Source organism: Chlorocebus sabaeus, chromosome 20 (assembly GCF_047675955.1).
Source record: "Chlorocebus sabaeus isolate Y175 chromosome 20, mChlSab1.0.hap1, whole genome shotgun sequence".
Taxonomy (NCBI): domain Eukaryota; kingdom Metazoa; phylum Chordata; class Mammalia; order Primates; family Cercopithecidae; genus Chlorocebus; species Chlorocebus sabaeus.
Window position 1 is genome coordinate 84,134,728 of NC_132923.1, and position 22,352 is coordinate 84,157,079.

The window sequence follows — 22,352 nt, forward strand, 5'->3', positions numbered from 1 at the left end:
TTGCATACCAACTTCCTCACTGTGTGACCTCAGATAAATTAATTTCTCTGTACTTTAGTTTTCTTATCTGTAGAACGGGGATAATAATAATACCTTCCCCCAGTGTCACTGTGAGTGTAAGTTTACAGTGACATGATATATAATGAGAATTAAATGAGTTAATTCATATAAAGCTCTTAGAGCCTGGAACAAAGTTCAGCACTGTTTGAGTACTAGGTGTTACAACAGTGACGTTGCTACACCCTTCACTGCTACTGTGTTCCAGTTAACCTCTCCCACAGCCATTCATTGCTTAGGTAATTCATACTGGTGGCCAAGACAGGTCTGGGAAGAAGAGAGATGAATCAGACTGCCCACTGCACTTTGTCCAGCTACACCTGGCACATATAGAAGGTCCTCTAAATGCTTGCTGAATGGATAAGCGAATGTCTTCCTATTGAACTCCAAGTTCTTTGAAGGCAGGGACTATATTCCTAGCTGTCATAACCCTAGAACAATGCACCTGGTGAGGCACACTGTAGGCGCTGAGGAATTATACATGGATAAATGACTGCAGGTGGAAAACCACTAAGGCTACAAAGCGAGCATTGATAAGGTGCTGCAGAGAGACCGCTCCCAGTTTCAGGAAGGGGGTTAGCCTTGGAAGCGTGGCTGCCCAACGGCGCGAGGGCTGCTGGGAAAGGCAGACTCGCCTGGCTCGCCCGGGGATCCCGGGAGAGTGCCGCGGGCTGCGTCAGCCCCATGCCCCGCCCCCTCCGCCGGCTCACGTGACCGTCTCTGGGCAGCGCAAACCATGGCCGGCTTGGTGGACTTCCAGGATGAGGAGGAGGTTAAGTCCTTTTTGGAGAACTTGGAGGTGGAGTGCAACTACCACTGCTACCACGAGAAGGACCCGGACGGTGAGCGCCTCCAACGCAGCCCGGCGACGCGTCGGGGAGAGGCGTGCCGGGAGAGGTCGGGTCTGCGACCTCTGAGAGGCTGGAGAAGGAATCACGTGGCTGGCGGGGGACGGGGGTCTGTGGATCGCGGTGACTGCGTGTGTTGGGAAGGGCGATGTGTCCCGGGAAGACCGAGCCTGGAGGCCGGGGCGGGTAGGAAGAGACGTGCTGGGGCTTTTGGGTTAGGGACTGGGGATCTATAGGTGAACAGATGAAATTCGCTGCCCTCGTGGAGCTTCTAAGCTAGTGCGGGGAGTCGGGCAATTAAGCCTCAGGTAATTCATGAAATCGTGTTCGAAAGTAGTAAGTACCTGCCGGGCGCGGTGGTTCACGCCTGTAATCCCAGCACTTTGGGAGGCCGAGGCGGGTGGATCACGAGGTCAGGAGATCGAGACCGTCCTGGCTAACACGGTGAAACCCTGTCTCTACTAAAAATACAAAAAATTAGCCAGGCGTGGTGGCAGGCGCCTGTAGTCCCAGCTACTTGGGAGGCTGAGGCAGGAGAATGGCGTGAACCCGGAAGGCGGAGCTTGCAGTGAGCGGAGATCGCTCCACTGCACTCCAGCCTGGGGGACAGAGCGAGACTCTGTCTCAATAAATAAATAAATAAATAAGTAAATAAATAAGTAAGTAAATAAATAAATAAAGTAGTAAGTGCCGTGGAAAAAGGACTGGGTGAAGGGTATCAGGAGGGCAGAAGGGCAGTTTTAAATTGAGTGATCAGGGAAGATCACTGAGAAAGTGGCAATTGAATAAAGGCTTGAAGAAGGTAAGGGAGTGAACCATGATGCAGATCTTACCATAGATAACAGCTGGCAAAGAGGCCCTGAAGCACAAATGTGTCCCTTGTGTTGTGTGAACACTGAATTGACTTGAGAGTATAGGTGGATGGTGATGACCAGAGGGACCCACCCAGAGCAGCCAGTAGCTTTCGGTGGTTTTCTTCTTCCTGCTTTATTTTTATTTTTTATATTTTCTTTCTTTTTTAAGATAGTATCTCACTATGTTGTCCAGGCTGGTCGCAACTCCTGGGCTCAAGTGATCCTTCCGTTTTTTTTTTTTGTTTTTTCGAGACTGAGTCTCACGCTGTCACCCAGGTTGGAGTACAGTGCCTCCATCTCAGCTCACTGCAACCTCTGCCTCCTAGGTTAAAGCAATTCTCCTGCCTCAGCCGCCTGAGTAGCTGGAATTACAGGCTCCCACCACCACGCCCAGCTAACTTTTGTATTTTAGTAGAGACAGGGTTTCACCATGTTAGCCAGGCTGGTCTCAAACTCCTGACCTCAAGCAATCCATCTTCCTTGGCCTCCCAAAGTGCTGGGATTACAGGTGTGAGCCACTGTGCCCAGCGTTTTTTTTTTTCTTTCTTTCAAATAAAGGTCTGGTGTGGCACAAGCCCATAATCCCAGTTCTCTGGGAGGCTGAGGTGAGGCAGGAGGATCGTGTGAGGCCAGGATTTCAAGACCAGCCTGGGCAACATGGTGAAACCCTGTCTCTACTAAAAAAAGAAAAAGAAAAAAGTGACACTGGCCCTACCTTCTAATAGCTTGCAGTTTAGTTTGCAGAAATGACATAGCTATTCCTTGAAGCTAATCCATAACATAGACCATAATGTAACCATATACATATCATAACATAGTCATGAAACAGAGTTGCTCTGCAGTATGATGGCTTAAAAAGAACCTGGGGTTGGGCCGAGCACGATGGCTCATGCCTGTAATCCCAGCACTTTGGGAGGCCGAGGTGGGCAGATCACTTGAGGTCAGGAGTTCAAGACTAGCCTGACCAATATGATGAAACTCTGTCTCTACTAAAAATATAAAAATTAGCCAGATGTGGTGGCATGTGCCTGTAATCCCGGCTACTGGGGAGGCTGAGACAGGAGAACTGCTTGAACCCAGGAGGCGGAGGTTGCAGTGAGCCGAGATCACACCATTGCACTCCAGCCTGGGCAACAAGAGCAAAATAACGTCTCAAAAAAAAAAAAAACAAAAAAAGAACCCGGCGTTGTTCTTTGAGAGCTGGTCCATGTCCTAAGTGTAGAAAGAACTTAGAGGAATTGGGGTCACTAAGGAACAGGGTGGTTAGGGAAGACTTTGAAGGGAGGTCTGGAGGGCTGGGCAAGTGTTGATTAAATGGAGGAGAGGGTGGGAGAAGAAAGTGCTATCTTTTGGAAGGTTGAAGTCAGGATGTAGTACATTTGAAGCGGGAGTCTGGGCCACAGTATGTCGGGGCTTGAATGCCAGAGTAAGGAATATAGACTTTGCTCTGTAGGCAATGGAGAGCAAAACATGTCAGACAAGCAAGTTATTGGAATCGGGAAGGGTAGATATATCAAAAGGACTGGCTGCAGCACTTTAGGAGACCTGAGAAGAGGCTGTAGTTACCATAGCGACTGGTGTAGTAGTTTCCTTGCATGTCAGGCTCTCTTATCTGGATAACTGAAGTTGCCTTCTAACCTGTCCCTGTCTTTGCACTTTACTCCCTTAAAATCCATTTCTACTCACAGATAAACTGATATTTTAATTTTAATTTTGTTATGTTAAATATTAGATTTTAAAATAACATATTTGTTATCAATGCCCAATTATATGCCCTCACATACTTAAATTCCTGCATACTCACCCAGGCATATATGAACATATATACCAGAGTAACGTTTTTGTTGGGGGGTGGGGTTGTTGTTTTTGGTGACTTTTTGGTTGTTTTTTGAGACAGGGTCTTACTCTGTTGCCCAGGCTGGAGTGCAGTGGTACAATCTTGGCTCACTGCAACCTCTTCCTCCCATGTTCAAGCACTTCTGCCCCAGCCTCCCAAGTAGCTGGGATTACAGGCATGTGCCACCACACCTGGCTTTTTTTTTTTTTTTTTTTCCTGAGACTGAGTCTTGCTCTGTTGCCCATGCTTAAGTGCAGTGGCATGATATCAGCTCACTGTAACCTTAGCCTCCTGGGTTCAAGTGATTCTCCTGCCTCAGCCTCCCGAGTAGCTGGAATTACAAGTGTGCGCCACCAAGCCTGGCTAATTTTTGTATTTTTAGTAGAGACAGGATTTCACCATGTTGGCCAGGCTGGTCTTGAACTCATGACCTCAAGTGATCTACCCTCCTTGGCCTCCCAAAATGCTGGGATTACAGGCATGAGCCACCACACCTGGCCTGAATCATATTACTTATTTTCTTAAAACCCTCCAGTGGTTTACTGTTTCAGTTGGAAAAAAATCATAACTGCATCCTATGTTTCACAAGGCCTGGGGTCTCGTCCCTACCTTCCTTCTTCATTTCCTGACCCTCCTCCTTGGTTCAGCCATATTGTACCTTATTCATGCCAAACTTATTCTCTCTTTCAGGTCTTTGTATTTACTGTTCCTTGTGCCAGGACTTTGTGCCCCTGCCCATTTTATTGTCTTTTAATTTCATTTTTTTTTTAATTTTTAAATTTGTTCCAAATCCCTGCCCCACTCCCATTCCATTGTCTTTAAATAGCTAGTACTTTCTTGTTATTGAGGTCACAGCCCCTCCCCAGTGGCCCAGTCTTTGTTAGCTTCACCCAAAGTTGACAGCAAACAGTTATCCTGTTTTATTTCAGTCATAGCATTTATTTATTTATTTATTTGTATACATTTAAGGAGTACAAGTGCAGTTTTGTTACATGGATATATTGCCTGGTTGTGAAGTCTGGGCTTGTTTTTTTTTTGAGACAGAGTTCCGCTCTTGTTGCCCAGGCTGGAGTGCAATGGCCCATCTCGGCTCACCGCAATCTCTGCCTCCTGAGTTGAAGTGATTCTCTGCCTCAGCCTCCCAGGTAGCTGGGATTATAGGCATGCACCACCATGCACGGCTAATATTTTTGTATTTTTAGTAGAGACAGGGTTTCTCCATGTCAGGCTGGTCTAGAATTCCTGACCTCAGGTGATCTGCCTGCCTCGGCCTCCCAAATTGCTGGGGAAGTCGGGGCTTTTAATATAACCATCACCCAAATAATGTACTTGTACCTGTTAGGTAATTTCTTCCTCCCACCCTTCCCAATCTCCAGTGTCTATTATTCCACACTCTCTGTGTCCATGTGTACACAGTATTTAGCTCCCACTTATAAGTGAGGACATGCAGTATTTCACTTCCTGTTTCTGAGTTGTTATAATCATAACATTTATTACTGTTTGAATAAATTTTGTTCATTTACTTATTGTATTTCCTCCCCTAGAATGTAAATTTTAGGAGGGCAGATGAGTATATTCTCAGCATCTAGAACCATGTCTGGTACATAGATGCATAGAGATGCTCAAATATTTGTTGAGTGAAAATGAATGAGAGATACATGTTGTCACCAGGGGTTAAGGAGAGGGGAGAGGGGAACATCACACACCGGGGCCTATCATGGGGAGGGGGGAGGGGGGAGGGATTGCATTGGGAGTTATACCTGATGTAAATGACGAGTTGATGGGTGCAGCACACCAACATGGCACAAGTATACATATGTAGCAAACCTGCACGTTGTGCACATGTACCCTACAACTTGAAGTTTAATAATAATAAATAAATTAAAAAATAAAAAAAAATAAAAAAAAAAAAAAGAAGAGGGGAGAGAGATTAAGGAGAGAGGTTTACTGGGATTGGGAGACTGCCAAGGAAGTGGAGCCTGTTTCCATAGAAGCGGCCACCTCTACTCTTTCTTTTTGGCTTTCATGTTCCTACCCTAGCTGAGGAGTAAGGTATAGTCATCACAGCACCCTTTTCTTTTTCTTTTTTTTTTTTTTTTTAAGACAGAGTCTCGCTGTGTCACCCAGGCTGGAGTGCAGTGGCACGATCTCGACTCACTGCAACCTCTGCCCCCTGGATTCAAGTGATTTTCCTGCCTTAGCCTCCCAGATAGCTGGGGTTACAGGTGTGTGCCACCACACCTGGCTAATTTTTTAATATTTTTCCACTCCTGGATAATTTTTTTGTATTTTTAGTAGAGACAGGGTTTCACCCTGTCCAGGCTGGTCTCAAACTCCAGACCTCAAGTGATCCTCCTGCCTCAGCCTCCCTAAGTGCTGGGATTACAGATATAAGCTACCAAGCCTGACCCAGCACCATTTTCTTGCTGCTACAAAGACTAGTCTATGAGCCTTTTAGGTTTTCATTGTTTTTACCATTGAACTTCATGAGAGATTCCAAAACTAGCAAAGTTTCAATCATGGAAGTCAGTGGGTATTTGGGCGTGGCTGACAGGGAGCAGAAGGGCTGGTGAGTGATGGAGCCAATGCAGGGACTGAGGTTTCCCCAGGCCATACATTGCTCAGTCCATGGCTATGGGGAGACAATGTCATTTGTAGGTATGACTAAACACCACCTACATTCTTTGTGGTAAGGTCAACTTGCGACATCTCAGGAGGACATGGGCTGTCTTAAAAGACATAGCCTGGCCTGCCACACCTGGGCACCCCCTACCCCAAGCCCCCACTGTGAAGCAGCAGCCCCAGACATGAAGAACAGCCCTTGCCCTCTCTTCACAGGTTGCTATCGGCTGGTGGACTATTTGGAAGGGATCCAGAAGAATTTTGATGAGGCTGCCAAGGTGTTGAAGTTTAACTGTGAAGAGAACCAGCACAGCGATAGTTGCTACAAACTGGGGGCCTACTATGTGACTGGAAAAGGTAAGGATAAGGAGGGTCTGCTTTTTGGATCCTTGTCACTGATAGCAGTGCTGGCCTCACACCTGAGCCCCATGATGAGCTCTTGCAGAAGGGTCTCGCAGGCATTGGGCAAGTGCATTGTAGGAAGATGGAGAGGTAGGAGTTCAGCAGAGCGATGTGGGGAAGAACACAGCCTTTCAAGTTAGGTAAACCTTAGGGAATGCTATTTGCAAATAGTGGGATCTTGAGCCAATCACTTCAACTCTGTGCACTCAGTTACATCACCTGTAAATTGGAGGGAACTAGTACTTGCTTTGTAGGGTCGTGAGGATTAAATAGGATAGTATAGAAAAAGGCATCAGCATGTGCCTGGCACGGAGTAAGGAGTCAGTAATTATAATTGTCTTGCTTCTGTCTTTTCTCCTACTCTAATTGTAGTTATCACTGGCATAGTGTTTACATTATGTATGGCTAAATAACAGATCACCTCAGTAGTTTCTGTGGGTCAAGAATTTGGGAGTGGTTTAGTGGGGGTACCTCAGGGTGTCTCATGAGGTTATAGTCAGATATGAGCCATGGAACCAGGGCTATAGTCATTGGAAGGCTTGACTGAAGTTGGAGTTTCCAGTTCTAAGATAACTCACTCTGATGGCTGGTAACAGAGGCCTCTGTTCCTTACCAGCTGTTATTGGGAGAGCTCAGATCGTCATGACATGGTTCTCTCCATGGGCTGCTTGAGTGTCCTCATGACATGGCATCTGGCTTCCCCCAGAGTAAGTAATTTAAAGGAGAGAACAAGATAGAATCCACAGTGTCTTCTATGACCTATCTTTGGAAGTCACACGCTTTTCATTTCTATCACATATTTATTAGATGTAGCCTACACTAAGGGAAAGGACTTAAATTCCACTTCTTAAAGAGGAAGGAATATTAAAGAACTTATGGACATATTTAAAACCACCACAGGCCAGGCACGGTGGGTCACACCTGTAATCCCAACACTTTGGGAGGCCAAGGCAGGTGGATCACGAGGTCAGGAGTTCAAAACCAGCCTCACCAACATGGTGAAACCCCGTCTCTACTAAAAATACAAAAAAAAAAAAAAAATTAGCTGGACGTGGTGGCACACACCTGTAATCCCAGTGACTCAGGAGGCTGAGGCAGGAGAATCACTTGAACCCTGGAGGCAGAGGTTGCAGTGAGCCAAGATCATGCCACTGCACTCCAGCCTGGGCAACAGAGCAAGACTCCGTCTCACAAAAAACAAACAAACAAAACAAAACAAAAAAAAACCAACACAAATAAGCAATAGGACCTTTGACAGGCAGCTTTTTTTTTTTTTTTTTTTTTTTTTTTTTTACAGGGTCTTGTTCTGTTTCTCAGACTGGAGTGCAGTGATAAAATCATAACTCACTGCAGCCTTGAGCTCCTGGGCTCAAGCAATCCTCCTGCCTCAGCCTCCCCAGTAGCTGGAACTAAAGGCACATGCCCCCATGCTTGGCTAATTTTTCACTTTTTGTAGAGACAGGATCTCACTATGTTGCCAGGCTGGTCTCAAACTCCTGGCCTCAAGCAGTCCTTGCACCTTGGCCTCCCAAAGTGCTAGGGTCAGGTGTGAGCCACTGCACCTGGCCAAAGATGTCTTTTTTTTTTTTGAGACCGGGTCCCACTCTGTCGCCCAGGCTGGAGTGCAGTGGCATGATCTCGGCTCACCACAACCCCTGCCTGCCAGGCTCAAGTGATTCTCCTGCCTCAATCTTCTGAGTAGCTGGGATTACAGGGGTGTGTGACACTACCACCCAGCTAATTTTTATATTTTTAGTAGAGATGAGGTTTCGCCATGTTGGCCAGGCTAGTCTTGAACTAACTTCAAATGATCCACCCGCCTCGGCCTCCCAAAATGCTGGGGTTACAGGTGTGAGCCACTGTGCCCAGCTCCACTTTAATTTTTTAAACTAAATTTTAGGCGAGGTGCAGTGGCTCACTTGAGCCGAGGAGGTGGAGGCTGCAGTGAGCTGAGATTGCTCCACTGCACTCCAGCCTGGGCCACAGAGCAAGACTCTGTCTCTAAATAAATAAATGAAAATAAAAATGATTCTAACCTTTTAATATTTTTTCTAAACTCTCAATAGCCCTAGTGGCTCATTTAGGAAATTTCACTATGGGCTAGAAATAGTAATTTGTAGGTCAGCAGTTTCCTTAGTTTCGTTTCAATTTGGTTTTCTTCTGATAACTTCAAGTAAAATCAAAGTTAAATTCTTTACTTACAAATAGCATCTGTGATCCAATTTTTCCAAATGCTTCTATCTAGTATGTATTCAACCAGCCAGCATTTGATGTGAACACAAGCTACAAAGATGACTGGAATGGTGTTCACTTAATGATAATGATGGTTATTACTAGATGGTGGATTTGGAATGGTTACTTAAAAGAATAATGTTAAAATGTTTATATTTTTTGAGATCGAGTAATGGTACATGGGGATTTGAAGTTTTGCACACATACAAACAAGTAAAAAAAGTGAGCCCTGCCACCACTTCTACTTAAAAGTGTTTGTTAGTGATTTCCCATTGTTTTTAAGATTAAATTCAGGGGTCCTTAATGTGACCCTGCATGATCTGGTCCCTGCTTGCCTGTCTTGCACTGTACTTTTCCTCCATGCTCTTTTCACAATTAAAATCATCTTTTTTTTTTTTTGGTGAGACAGGGTCTCACTCTATTGCTGAGGCTGAGTGCAGTGGCTCAATCATAGCTCACAGCAGCCTTGACCTCAAGCGATCCTCCCACCTCAGCCTCCTGAGTAGCTGAGCTGTTTTTGATTATTTTGTAGAGATGCGGTCTGGCTATGTTGCCCAGGCTAGTTGCAAACTCCTGTATGCAAGTGATCCTCCTGCCTTGGCCTACCAAAGTGCTGAGATTACAGGCCTGAGCCACCACGCCCAGCGAAAATCATACATTTATTTGTATTGTTATTTATTTATTTAGAGGTGAGGTCTTGCACTCTTGCTCAGGCTAGAGTGCAGCGGTGCAAAACTTCCAGGCTGAAGCAGTCCTCTTGCCTCAGCCTCTCCAGCTGGGACTACAGGCCCGTGCCCCCATGCATGGCTAATTTTAAATTTTTTTATAGAGACAGAGTCTCACTATGCTGCCCAGGCTGATCTTGAACTCCTGGCCTCCTGAGGTCCTCCTGCCTGGGCCTCTCAAAGTGCTGGGATTACTGGCTACCGTGCCTGGCCTGTATGGTTATTTAATGTCTGTCTCATTAGCCCATAAGACAGGTCTCATTAGGCCTCAGAAGCAAGACAGTGTCGTTTGTTCCCCAGGACCTAGCACAGCAATTGGCAACTATTCAGTATACAGTTGTCCCTCAGTATATTTGGGAAATTCGTTCCAGGACCCTCATTCCATTCTGCCACAGATAACGAAGTCTGATGATGCTCACATCTGTTATATAAAAATGGCATAGTATTTGCATATAACCCTACCCATATTCTTCTGTGTATTTTGTTTTATTTTTTGTTTGTTTATTTGTTTGTATATTTTGAGATGGAGTCTTGCTCAGTTGCACAGGCTGGAGTGCAGTGGCACGATCTCAGCTCACTACAACCTCTGCCTCCTGGTTTCAAGCAGTTTTCCTGCCTCAGCCTCCCTAGTAGCTGGGATTATAGGCATCCACCATCATGCCCAGCTGATTTTTTTTTTTTTTTTTTTTTGAGACAGAGTTATGCTCTGTCGTCCAGGCTGGAGTGCAGGAGCCTCCAGGGTTCATGCCATTCTTCTGCCTCAGCCTCCCCGAGTAGCTGGCATTACAGGCCCCTCCCACCATACCCAGGTAATTTTTTTGTATTTTTAGTAGAGACGGGGTTTCACCATGTTGGCCAGGCTGGTCTTGAACACCTGACCTTGTGATCCACCCACCTCGGCCTCCCAAAGTGCTGGGATTACAGGCATGGGCCACCGCACCTAGCCTAATTTTTGTATTTTTGTAGAGAGAGGATTTCACCATGTTGGCCAGGCTGGCCTTGAACCTCCTGATCTCAGGTGATCCGCCCACCTTGGCCTCCCAAAGTGCTGGGATTACAGGCGAGAGCTACTGCACCTGACCTCCTGTGTATTGTAAATTAATTACTTAGAACAGGGGTGTTCAATCTTTTTGCTTCCCTGGGCCACACTGTAAGAAGAATTGTCTTGGACCATATATAAAATACAGTAACGATAGCTGATGAGCTAAAAAAAAAAATCACAAAAAAAATTTCATAGGCCAGGTGCAGTGGCTCACGCCTGTAATCCCAGCATTTTTCCCAGCATTTTGGGAGGCTGAGGCAGGTGGATCACAAGGTCAGGAGTTTGAGACCAGCCTGACCAACATGGTGAAACCCCGTCTCTACTGAAAACACAAAAATTAGCCCAGCGTGGTGGCTCGCCTGTAATCCCAGCTACTCAGGAGGCTGAGGCAAGATAATCACATGAACCCTGGAGGCGGAGGTTGCAGCGAGCCGAGATCACACCACTGCACTCCAGCCTGGGCGACAGAGCAAGACTCCATCTCAAAATAATAATAATAATAATAATAATTTCATAATATTTTAGGAAAGTTTATGAATTTGTGTTAAGCCACATTCAAAGCCATCCCAGGCTCGTGGGTTGGACAATCTTGGCTTAGACTCTCTAATACAATGTAAATACTGAGTAAATAACTGTTCTATTTTATATATTTTGTATTTTTTAATTGTATTGTTGTTTTTTCGCTAATATTTTTGACGTGTGGTTGGTTGAACCTGTGGATATGGAGGGCCCACTGTATGTTTAAATTAATGAACAATTAAATGCCTGTAATATGCCATGTTCTCACTGTAACCCCATGAGGTAGATATTATTATCATTCCCAGTTTTCACCTCCTTGACCTGTTTGAGTTTCCTCATGAGGTATCATTTGAACAAAAGATTCTACAGCTGAGAAAGCTAGGAGGTCTGTGCACTATGGCAGGCTACCTTTCGTGCTGCCTGAGCTCATAGTATGGACAGTTTTTTTTCTTTTTGAGGTAAGGTCTTGCTCTGTCGCCCAGGTCGATCTCGAATTCCTGGCCTCAAGCAATCATCTTGCACAAAGTGCTAGGATTACAGATGTGAGCCACTATGCTCAGTCTTAAACTTTATTCAGGAATTGTTGCTGGCCAGGTGTGGTGGCTCACGCTTATAATTCCAGCACTTTGGAAGGCCAAGGTGGGACCATCGCTTGAGTCCCAGAGTTTAAGACCAGCCTAGGCAACATAGTGAGATCATGTCTCTACAAAAAAATTTAAAAATTCGCCGGGCATAGTGGTGTGTGCCTGTAGTCCCAGCTACTTGGGGAGGCTGAGATGGGAAGATTGCTTTAGCCTGGGAGGTTGAGGCTGCAGTCAGCTGTGATCATGCCAGTGCACTCCAGCCTGGGTAACAGAGCAAGACCCTTTCTCCAAAAAAAAAAAAAAAATTATTCGCTGACTTTGGCCTGAGATATTTAGGTTGTGTCTTGGCTTGGGTTTATTTTTTCGTACTTTCCTTCCTCTCAGGTGGTCTGGCTCAGGACCTGAAAGCTGCCGCCAGGTGCTTTTTGATGGCGTGTGAGAAGCCCGGAAAGAAGTCTATAGCAGCATGTCACAACGTTGGCCTCCTGGCACATGATGGACAGGTTAATGAGGATGGCCAGCCTGACCTGGGGAAGGCCAGGGACTACTACACAAGGGCCTGTGATGGTGGCTATGCTTCCAGCTGCTTCAACCTCAGTGCCATGTTCCTGCAGGGTGCCCCAGGCTTTCCTAAGGACATGGACCTGGCATGTAAATACTCCATGAAAGCCTGTGATCTGGGTCATATCTGGGCCTGTGCCAATGCCAGTCGCATGTACAAGCTGGGGGATGGTGTTGATAAGGATGAGGCCAAGGCCGAGGTGCTAAAAAATCGAGCCCAGCAGCTACACAAAGAACAGGAGAAAGGTGTCCAACCCTTAACTTTTGGGTAATGTGGCCCACCCTGCCTCCCAGGCAGCAAACTGCTTGAGGCTGGTAGCTCCTGTTTCTGAAGACTGATGCAGCCCTTGAAGGTCAACCTGCTGCAGCAAGAAAACTTGGGACTTGAATTGGTAGCTCCCGTTATATGAATTCATTGCCCCAGCTACTGGAGTGTAGCCTACAATGTTTATTTCAGTCAATATTCCTTTATCTGGGTGTTCTGTACAATGTTTATTACAGTCAATATTCCTTCATCTGGGGGTGTTCTGTGAAGATAGCCATGTCTATGGGGATCTTAGTTTTCAAACTCTGGCAATTCTGTGAAAAATAGGAGCAAACTAGAGAGCCCTAGAAATTGGTGGTAGGGAGGGGAGGATAGCAGGAAGTTTTAAAAATTAGCAGCCCCGGGGCCTAAAGGAATCAGCTATCATCATTTTCATCATTATTATTATTATTTTGGTTAGGATGGCTTGAAAATCAGAACATATCTTGGTTTACATAATCGAGGTCTTAAAGAGCTAGGAACAGTTAAATAGTCCCGACTGCCAGCGTCTGACTTACATAATCATTGATGTGGGCTTCATTTTGCGTTTAGAGTCACATCTTTCAGTAAATTCACAGAGATCAAGAGGGATGTGCAACATACAGCTTAAAGGCTGTTATGCTTCAGAGTTGCTGAAGAAGATGAAACATCAGCCTGCCATCGTCTAGAAGAGACATTGGCAGTTAAAAATTAGCACCTCCAGTGTAGTTGCCTGGCACTGCCCATCATGCTGAGGGAGCAGATTCTTCCCAAGGCAGCTTCAGCTAGGAGTTTGTAAGCAAGGACTTTGTGACACATTTGGCCCCTTTAACTGAGCCTTTTTCACTGTCCCTGTGAATAAACAATTTTGAGTGACTTGCAGTTTGTGTTAGTGTTCTTTCCAGATTCCAGGTACCGCAGAGAGTATGTTCTTTGTGGTGGTTGTGCCTTTTAAGAACATTTGCAGTCAGGCGCGGTGGCTCAAGCCTGTAATCCCAGCACTTTGGGAGGCCGAGGCGGGCAGATCACGAGGTCAGGAGATTGAGACCATCCTGGCTAACACGGTGAAACCCCGTCTCTACTAAAAATACAAAAAATTAGCCGGGCATGGTGGTGGGCACCTGTAGTCCCAGCTACTCAGGAGGCTGAGGCAGGAGAATGGCATGAACCCGGGAGGCAGAGCTTGCAGTGAGCCAAGATCGCGCCACTGCACTCCAGCCTGGGCGACAGAGTAAGACTCCGTCTCAAAAAAAAAAAAAAAAAAAAAATTTGCTTTTCCTGTTATCTCCCCAGCTTGTCACCAGGGGGCAAGCTTGTCATTTCCCTGCTGAAAACAATACCATTCTGTCTGTCACCATCTACTGTTTTAGGCTTTTGTTTTGCAGCCGTCCTGAAAGGAAGGCTTGCTGTGTAAATGAAGGTTTGTGAGCACAGCAGCCAGCTTCTTAAGTTGACAGAGGACGAGGACTTCCCCAAGTGCACAGAGGAGATTTCAAAAGACATCAAGTTCACTTTTTTAAAATGTAAAGTAGCTTTTGGTGTGGTTAAAATAAGCTAGGTCAGACCAGGCGTGGTGGCTCATGCCTGTAATCCTAGCATTTTGGGAAGCCAAGGCAGGTGGATCACTTGAGGTCAGGAGTTTGAGATCAGCCTGGCCAACTTGACGAAACCCCTTTCTCTACTAAAAATACAAAAATTAGCCAGGTGTGGCAGGCACCTGTAATCCCCGCTACCTGGGAGGTTGAGGCAAGAGAATTGCTTGAACCTGGGAGGCAGAGGTTGCAGTGTGCCACTGCACTCCAGCCTGGGCAATACAGCAAGACTCTGTTTCAAAAACAAAAGCAAAACTAGGCTGGGTGCAGTGGCTCACGCTTGTAATCCCAGCACTTTAGGAGGCTGAGGCAGGTGGATCACGAGGTCAGGAGTTCGAGACCAGCCTGGCCAACATAGTGAAACCCCATCTCTACTAAAAATACAAAAATTATCTGGGTGTGGTGGTGGGCACCTATTGTCCCAGCTACTCGGGAGGCTGAGGCAGGAGAATTGCTTGAACCCAGGAGGCAGAGGTTACAGTAAGCCAAGACCACGCCATTACGCTCCAGCCTGTTAACAGAGTGAGACAAAACACACACACACACACACACACACACACACACACACACACACAGCTGTAGGTCAAAAAACATGAATACATGTTCAACATCACTAATCAGGGAAATGCAAATCAAAACCACAATGAACTCTTAAAATTCCACAGTAAGCAAACAACCTGATTAAAAAACAAGCCAAAACCCTTAACATATCTCAGCAAAGAAGATAGACAGGTGGCAAACAAGCATACAAAAAGATGCTCCATATAACATGTCATCAGGAAAATGCAAGTTAGAACACCAGACCACTATACAACTATTAGAATGGCCAAAATCCAAAACACTGACAGCATGAAATGCTGGGAAAGTTGGAGCAACCAGAATTCTTATTTCTTGCTGATGGGAACACAAGATGGCACAGCCACTTTGGAAGACAGTTAAGCGGTTTCTTACAAAAACTAAGCAAGCTCTTAACCATGTGATCCAGCAATCTTGATCTTTAGTATTTACCTGAAGGAATTCAAAACATGTCCACACAAAAACTAGCACATGATGTTTATAGCAGCTTTATTTATAATTGCCAAAATTCAAACCAAAATGTCTTTCAGTAGGTAAACGGGTAAATAAATTGTGGTGCATCTAGACATTATTCAGTGCTTAAATCAAGCTATGAAAAATTATGAGTTATCAAGCTCTAAAAAGTTACAGAGGAACTTTAAATGAATGCTACTAAATGAAGCCAGTCTGAAAAAGCTTCATATTAAATGATGCCAACTATATGACAATGGGATGTATTCTGGAAAACCAAAACTATGGAGACAGTAAAAACCAATAGACGGGGGAGGGGAGGGAGGAATAATTGGAATGCAGAAGATTTTTAGGGGCAGTGAAGTTACTCTGTATGATACTATAATGATAGATACCTGTCATTGTCCAACCCCCTAAAATGTACAACACCAAGAGTGAACCCTAATGTAAACGGTGGACTTGGAGTGATAATGATGTGTCGGTGTAGGTTCATCAATTACTGCAAATGTACCTCTTTGGTGGGAGATGTTGATAATGGCGGAGACTATGCATGTGTGGGGACGACTATATGGGAAATCTCTGTACCTTCTCAATTTTGCTGTAAACCTAAAATTGCTCTAAAATATAAAGTCTCTAAAATACAAAACCACAGTGATATTGCCTCATATTCCATTAGGATGGCTACTATTAAACACAAAAACAAAGTAAGTGTTGTCAAGGATGTAGAGAAATTAGAACCCTGTGCACTGGTGCAGCTGCCCCAAAATGAAAAACAGAATTGCCGTTTGATCCAGCCATTCCACTTCTGGGTACATATCTGTGTTAGGCCATTCTTACATTGCTATAAAGAAATACCTGAGGCTGGGTAATTTATAAAGAAAAGTTTAATTGGCTCTCAGTTCTGCTGGCTGTACAGGAAGCATGGTGCTGTGCATCCTGTTGGCTTCTGGTGAGGCCTCAGAAGCTTACAATCATGGTGGAAGGCACAGGGGGAGCCGGTGTATCACATGGTGAGAAGGCAAGAGCAGGAGCAAGAGAGCGAGCAAGGGGAGATACTACACACAGATCTCCTGAGAACAGCACCAAGGGGAGGGTCCCAAACCATTCATGAGAAATCCAAACCATGATCCAATCACCTCCCACTAACCCCACCTCCAACACTGGGGATTACATTTCAACATGAGATTTGTAGGGGACAAATATCCAAGCTATTTATATCCAAAAGAATTGAAAGCAGGGTCTTCAGGAGGTATCTATACCCATATTCTTAGCAGCACTGTTCACAGTGGCCAAGGGGTAGAAGGAACCCAAATGCCCATCAGCAGATTACACAAAAGGTGGGATGTATGTGCGATGGAATATTATTCAGCCTGTGAAAGGAAGGAAATTCTGACACATGCCACACAACATGGCTGAACCTTGAGGACATCACGCTAAGAGAGTCACAAAAAGACATGCTGTGTATGAGGCATCTGAACTCAGGTATGAGTTGTATATAAACTCAGAAACAGAAAGTACAGGTGGTTGCCAGGGGCTGGGGTGAGGGGGAAATGAATTTTTTGCTTTTGGTTTTGTTTTGAGATAGGCTTTTGCTCTATTGCGTAGGCTGGAATGCAGTGGTGCTAGTATAGCTCACTGCAGCCTCTAACTCCTGGGCTCAGGTGATCCTCCCACCTCAGCTTCCTGATAGGTACACACCACCACACCCAGCTAGTTTTTATAGAGATGAGGTTTTGCCATATTGCCCAGGCTGGTCTTAAACTCCTGAGCTCAAGTGATGCTTCCACCTCGGCCTCCCAAAGTTCTGGGATTATAGGTGTGAGCCACCATGCCTGGCCAAAATGAGTTGTTTAATAGGTAAAGAGTTTCAAATTTGTAAGATGAAAAAATAATGGAGATTGTTACACAACAAATGTGAATATACTTAACACTACTGAACTATATGTTTAAAAATGGTTAACCTAGCCTGGCTTACATGGTGAAACCTTCTCTCTACTAAAGATACAAAAATTAGCTGGGCATGGTGGCATGTGCCTGTAGTCCCAAAGACTCGGGAGGTTGAGGCACGAGAATTGGATCTGGGAGGTGGAGGTTGCAATGAGCTGAGATCGCCCCACTACACTCTAGCCTGGGCAAAAAAGTGAGACTCCATCTCAAAATAAATAAATAAATAAATAAGTAAATAAATAAATAAAAGGGGTTAAGATGGTAAATTTTATGTTTTACCACAATTTAAAAATATATATATTGACTTTAAAAAAATGCAAGGTTTGAACTTTTTTATTGTAAAATTAGTATGTTCTCATAAAATGCAATTTGAAACAGAAACCATTGCCCCTCACTATTCTTTACCACCTATGGGCATTCTTTGGTACAATAGTGTTCTTGTTATTTAACCATTTTTCTAAAGAATCATTTTTTTTTGAGATGGTATCACCCAGGCTAGAGTGCAGTGGCGCGATCTCAGCTCACTGCAACCTCTACCTCCCAGGTTCAGGTGATCCCCCAGCCTCAGCCTCTTGAGTAGCTGGGATTACAGGCGCCTGCCACCACACCCAGCTATTTTTTGTATTTTTAGTAGAGATGGGTTTTCACCATGTTGGCCAGGCTGGTCTCTAACTCCTGACCTCAGGTGATCCACCCAGCTCGGCCTCCCAAAGTGCTAGGATTACAGGCATGAGCCATTATGCCCTGCCAAGAATCATATCTTTTCAATTAACAGGTTTTGTAATTTTTTTTTTTTCTTTTTGAGACAGGGTCTCTTTCTGTCACCTAGGCTGGAGTGCAGTGGTGCAATCATAGCTCATTGCAGCCTCAACCTCCCGGGTTCAGGTGATCCTCCTACCTCAGTCTCCCAAGTAACTAGGGACTACATGTGCATTACACCATGCCCAGTTAGTTTTCATATTTTTTGTAGATATGGTGTCTCACTGTTGTTGCCCAGGCTGGTCTCAAACTCCTGGGCTCAAGCGATCCTCCTGCCTCAGCCTCCCAATATGCTAGGATTATAGACATGAGCCACTGTGCCTGGCTGGGTTTTGGGTTTTATAATTTTGAAGAAGTAAGTTTGATTTTTGGGTGGCAGATGTACTGCTTTTTTTTTTTTTTTTTTTTTGAGATGGAACTTCACTCTTGTTGGCCAGGCTGGAGTGCAATGGCGTGATCTCAGCTCACTGCAACCTCCGCCTCCCGGGTTCAAGCGATTCTCCTGTCTCAGCCTCTTGAGTAGCTGAGATTACAGGCATGTGCCACCATGCCCGGCTAATTTTGTATTTTTAGTAGAGATAGAGTTTCTCCATATTGCCCAGGCTGGTCGTGAACTCCCGACCTCAGGTGATCCGCCTGTCTCGGCCTCCCAAAGTGCTGGGATTACAGGCGTGAGCCACCATACCCAAACTGGTTTTTTTTTTTTTTAATGGACCAGTTCCTACCTGGGACCTCTGGTACCTGCCTTCCCGAGTCGCATACTTAGTGGGGCAGGGAACAATAGAGTGAGCATTAACTGTGTCAAAATGTTATATTTCCCAAAAGTTATTAAAATGCAAAGAATAATTTACTGTTCAGAATGGTCCAAGGCCATTTCATACCCAGGCTGTTGTGGGAAGCAGTAGGTTGGTAAGAGCCAGCATGGATAAGTTTCTCACTTTTATGAAACCTTTGAGGCAAGGTTCGAAAATGACTTTTCAGACTCTGGTCACAGCAAGCAGTATCATTACTGTGTCTTCTAGCCAGCAAGCATTGGATCATCATTAACAACTATTTCCTACATTTTTCCTCCACGCTAGGCTTGGGCTGGATACAGGACATTCAGAGTTGGCCTGATGGCCTAATGGGGAAGACGGTTTGTAATTGACTCTAGTGGTTTGTGTTCTCACTAAAATCTTTTTTTTTTTTTTTTTTTTTTTTTGAGACATAGTCTCACTCTGTCACCCAGGCTGGACTGAAATGGTGTGATCTTGGCTCACTGCAACCTCTGCCTCCCGGGTTTGAGCAATTCTCCTGCCTTAGGCTCTTGAGTAGCTGGGATTACAGATGCCCGCCACCACGCCCAGCTAATTTTTGTATTTTTAGTAGAGATTGTTTTCACCATTTCACTATGTTGGCCAGGCTGGTCTTGAACTTCCAACCTCAGATTATCTGCCTGCCTTGGCCTCCCAAAGTGCTGGGATTACAGGCGTGAGCCACTGTGCCCGGCCAATGCTCTCACTAAAATCTGACAGTGTGTGCTCAGTACTGTGAGAAAGGAAAGGAAGAGTCCCAGATAGGGAAGGGAAGACCTGAGGGTATAGAGATTTGGTTTTTATCTTGTGGGTAATGCAGAGTCACGAAAGGGTTTGGATCAGGTTTGGAAATTAGAAAGATCATCCCCATTGTAGAAAATGAATCAGAGCGGGAAAGACTGGAAGCAGGAAGATCAATGAGGAGACGGCTGCAGAGGTCAAGGTGAGACATGGTGAGGCCTGAACTAAGACCTATCAAGCAAGGAAGGGAGCACAGGTAAGAGGCCAGACAGCTGAATAAGCAAAATTTAGCCACACGGGGGTAGGAGGAAGGTGGGGTTGAGCATGAGGTTGAAAAATATAAACCAAAACAGGTTTAGCTTGGGCATCTAGGTGGACAGTGCAGCTATTCATATTGATTTGGAGCCTGTGGGGTGGGGATGGGGACAAGAACTCTGAGCTGTTGGGTGATTTTTTTAAATTTTAGAAATAAATAGCATTTTTATTTGTTTTATGAAGTTGCTTGAAAATTTTTATGAAGGGCAGCGTGGCAGAGGAAAAATGCCTAGGCTTCAGATCCTACAGGTCTGGACAATTCTGGATTAGTCAAAGGCAGACTACGCATGTATGTTTAGGGCACCTAACAAAGAATGAGAAATATATAAATTTAAAAATAGTAATGTTACATTTCTTTTAAAGCATCAAGTAATCACTTTGTGGGGGGAATGGAAACTTTTTTGGGTTCTTTATATTCATCTTGCAGTTTAGATCTCTTTTATTGTGAATTCTATATTAGGTTTGGTGGGGGTGGGGTGTACCAGATTATTTTCAGTTCTTAGGTCTAAAGGTCTTAGCCTGGGTTCTGACCTGAGTTTTGCTTTTTATTGACTGTGTGACCTTAGACAAGTTACTCTACCCTCTTTTTAGATTTTGTCACCTCTCGGGTAGGGATAACAATGTCTTCTAATAGGGTTGCTAGGAGGAATAAATGGTAACTCTTATCATAGAATGACAAATGCTGATTTAAAAAGACTTTTGTGGAATGAAATCTTACAATTAGATAATTGTCTTTTTTCTGAGTGGTATTGTTACCTTGTGAGGGTGTCTAGCTTTTAAAACAGCCTGCCCTTCCTGCCATTCTTTGAATTTCCAGGGAGCTGACGGTGAGGCTTTCTAGGGGTATTGATGGCACAAAACAGCTGCAGGGGGCAGGCCTGGGACAGGGGAGTGGGGGCTGCCCCTACTTTTTCCCTTCTCCACTGCCTGAGCACAGAGGGAGTCACTGAGAAGACTTGCACCTGCTGGGGGCCCAGAGTGGAAACTATTCCCAGCTGGTGCCCCTCTCCAGGCTTGAGGAATGGTGATTGTATTACAGTTTATAAATCAGGCCTCCCCACTGTCTAAAGGGGAAAGGCCAAAATTCTTTGCCCAATGTGTCTCCCCACTCCCATGAGATGATCCCTGCCTCCGTATTTAGCCCCATCTTATTCTTAACTCAGGTATCTGCATCAGGGAACTGCTTGTGGTCTCTCCACCACCCGCCCCACCCCCAAAATATTCTTATCTCTCTCCCCCTCTCTCTCTCTCTTTCACACACACACACACACACACACACACAGAGAGAGAGAGAGAAAGAGAGAATTAAGTGGTGACAGATGTGTTCATTCGACTAATCAGTACACAATGTATATCAAATCATCAACACTGTATACCATGAATATATACACTTTTTATTTGTCCATTAAATATTTAAAAAGAAAAAGTAACAACAAAATACCCAGGCTGTTTCTTACAGCCAAGTTTTTGCTGATGCCTGGGTCCACCTAGACCTACGGAATGAAAATCTGGATTTTAAATAAGAAAATCAGAGGAAATTCTTACGCATACTAAAATGGGCAGCCCACTCAAGTGGTATAAAGCGGCAGCTCCTTAGCTTGTCACTACAACCCCTCTGCAGTCTGCTTTCCATACTTTCAGCTCTTTACAACGCCTAATAGTCCTTTAAAACTTAGCCCACATGTCACCTCCTCCAGGAAGTCATCCTGGACCCTCAAGTTCCATGGTCTTCCGATAGTCCTTGTGCTTCTCTCAGTTCTTTCTTTCCTTTTTTAAATTTTTTTTTTTTTTTTTTTTTTTGAGACAGAGTCTCACTCTGTTGCCTAGGCTGGAGTGCAATGGCGGGATCTCAGCCCACTGCAACCTCTGCCTCTCGGGTTCAAGCGATTCTCCTGCCTCAGCCCCCCAAGTAGGTGGGACACCAGGTGCCTAGCATCCTGCCTAATTTTTGTAGTTTTAGTAGAGACAGGGTTTTGCCATGCTGGCCAGTTGGCCAGGCTAGTCTTGAACTGCTGGCCTCAAGTGATCCATCTGCCTTGGCCTCCCAAAGTGCTGAGATTACAGGCGTTAGCCACTGCACCCAGCCTTAATTTGATTTTTTTTTTTTTTTTTTTTTTTTTGAGACGGAGTCTCACTCGGTCGCCCAGGCTGGAGTGCAGTGGCCGGATCTCAGCTCACTGCAAGCTCCGCCTCCCGGGTTTACGCCATTCTCCTGCCTCAGCCTCCCGAGTAGCTGGGACTACAGGCGCCCGCCACCTCGCCCAGCTAGTTTTTTGTATTTTTTAGTAGAGACGGGGTTTCACCGTGTTAGCCAGGATGGTCTCGATCTCCTGACCTCGTGATCCGCCCCTCTTGGCCTCCCACTTAATTTGATTTTTTAAAAACAGAGACAAATTCTCGCTATGTTGCCCAGGTTGGTCTCAAACTTCTAAACTCAAGTGATCCACCTGCCTCAGCCTCCTAAAGTGCTGGCACTACTACGCCCAACCTGTCTCCGTCCTTTTCACATGGTTTCGGACAGGCTGTTAAGTGCCTCGAGAGCATAGATTATGTCTCATTTCTATTCCCTGTGCCTAGTTAAGAATCTGGTACAGATGAGATACATAATAAAT

The 22,352-nt window shown here is 45.1% G+C and overlaps 1 protein-coding gene across 1 annotated transcript; it reads left to right on the forward strand.

Annotated features, from left to right (window-relative positions):
• The first annotated feature begins 748 nt into the window (after positions 1 to 748).
• On the forward strand, positions 749 to 13,448 carry COA7 (cytochrome c oxidase assembly factor 7). The gene is made up of 3 exons (XM_007978735.3): positions 749 to 899; positions 6,435 to 6,575; positions 12,107 to 13,448. The coding sequence occupies exons 1-3, from the start codon at positions 794 to 796 to the stop codon at positions 12,553 to 12,555; spliced, it is 696 nt and encodes a 231-aa protein (XP_007976926.1). The 5' UTR covers positions 749 to 793; the 3' UTR covers positions 12,556 to 13,448.
• Positions 13,449 to 22,352: the final 8,904 nt, after the last annotated feature.

Coding starts and splice junctions, on each gene's coding strand:
- COA7 (XM_007978735.3), top strand. CDS start 794: ATGGCCGGCTTGGTGGACTTCCAGGATGAGGAGGAGGTTAAGTCCTTT. Junction 900..6,434: donor CCACGAGAAGGACCCGGACG/GTGAGCGCCTCC, acceptor CTCTCTTCACAG/GTTGCTATCGGCTGGTGGAC. Junction 6,576..12,106: donor CTACTATGTGACTGGAAAAG/GTAAGGATAAGG, acceptor CCTTCCTCTCAG/GTGGTCTGGCTCAGGACCTG.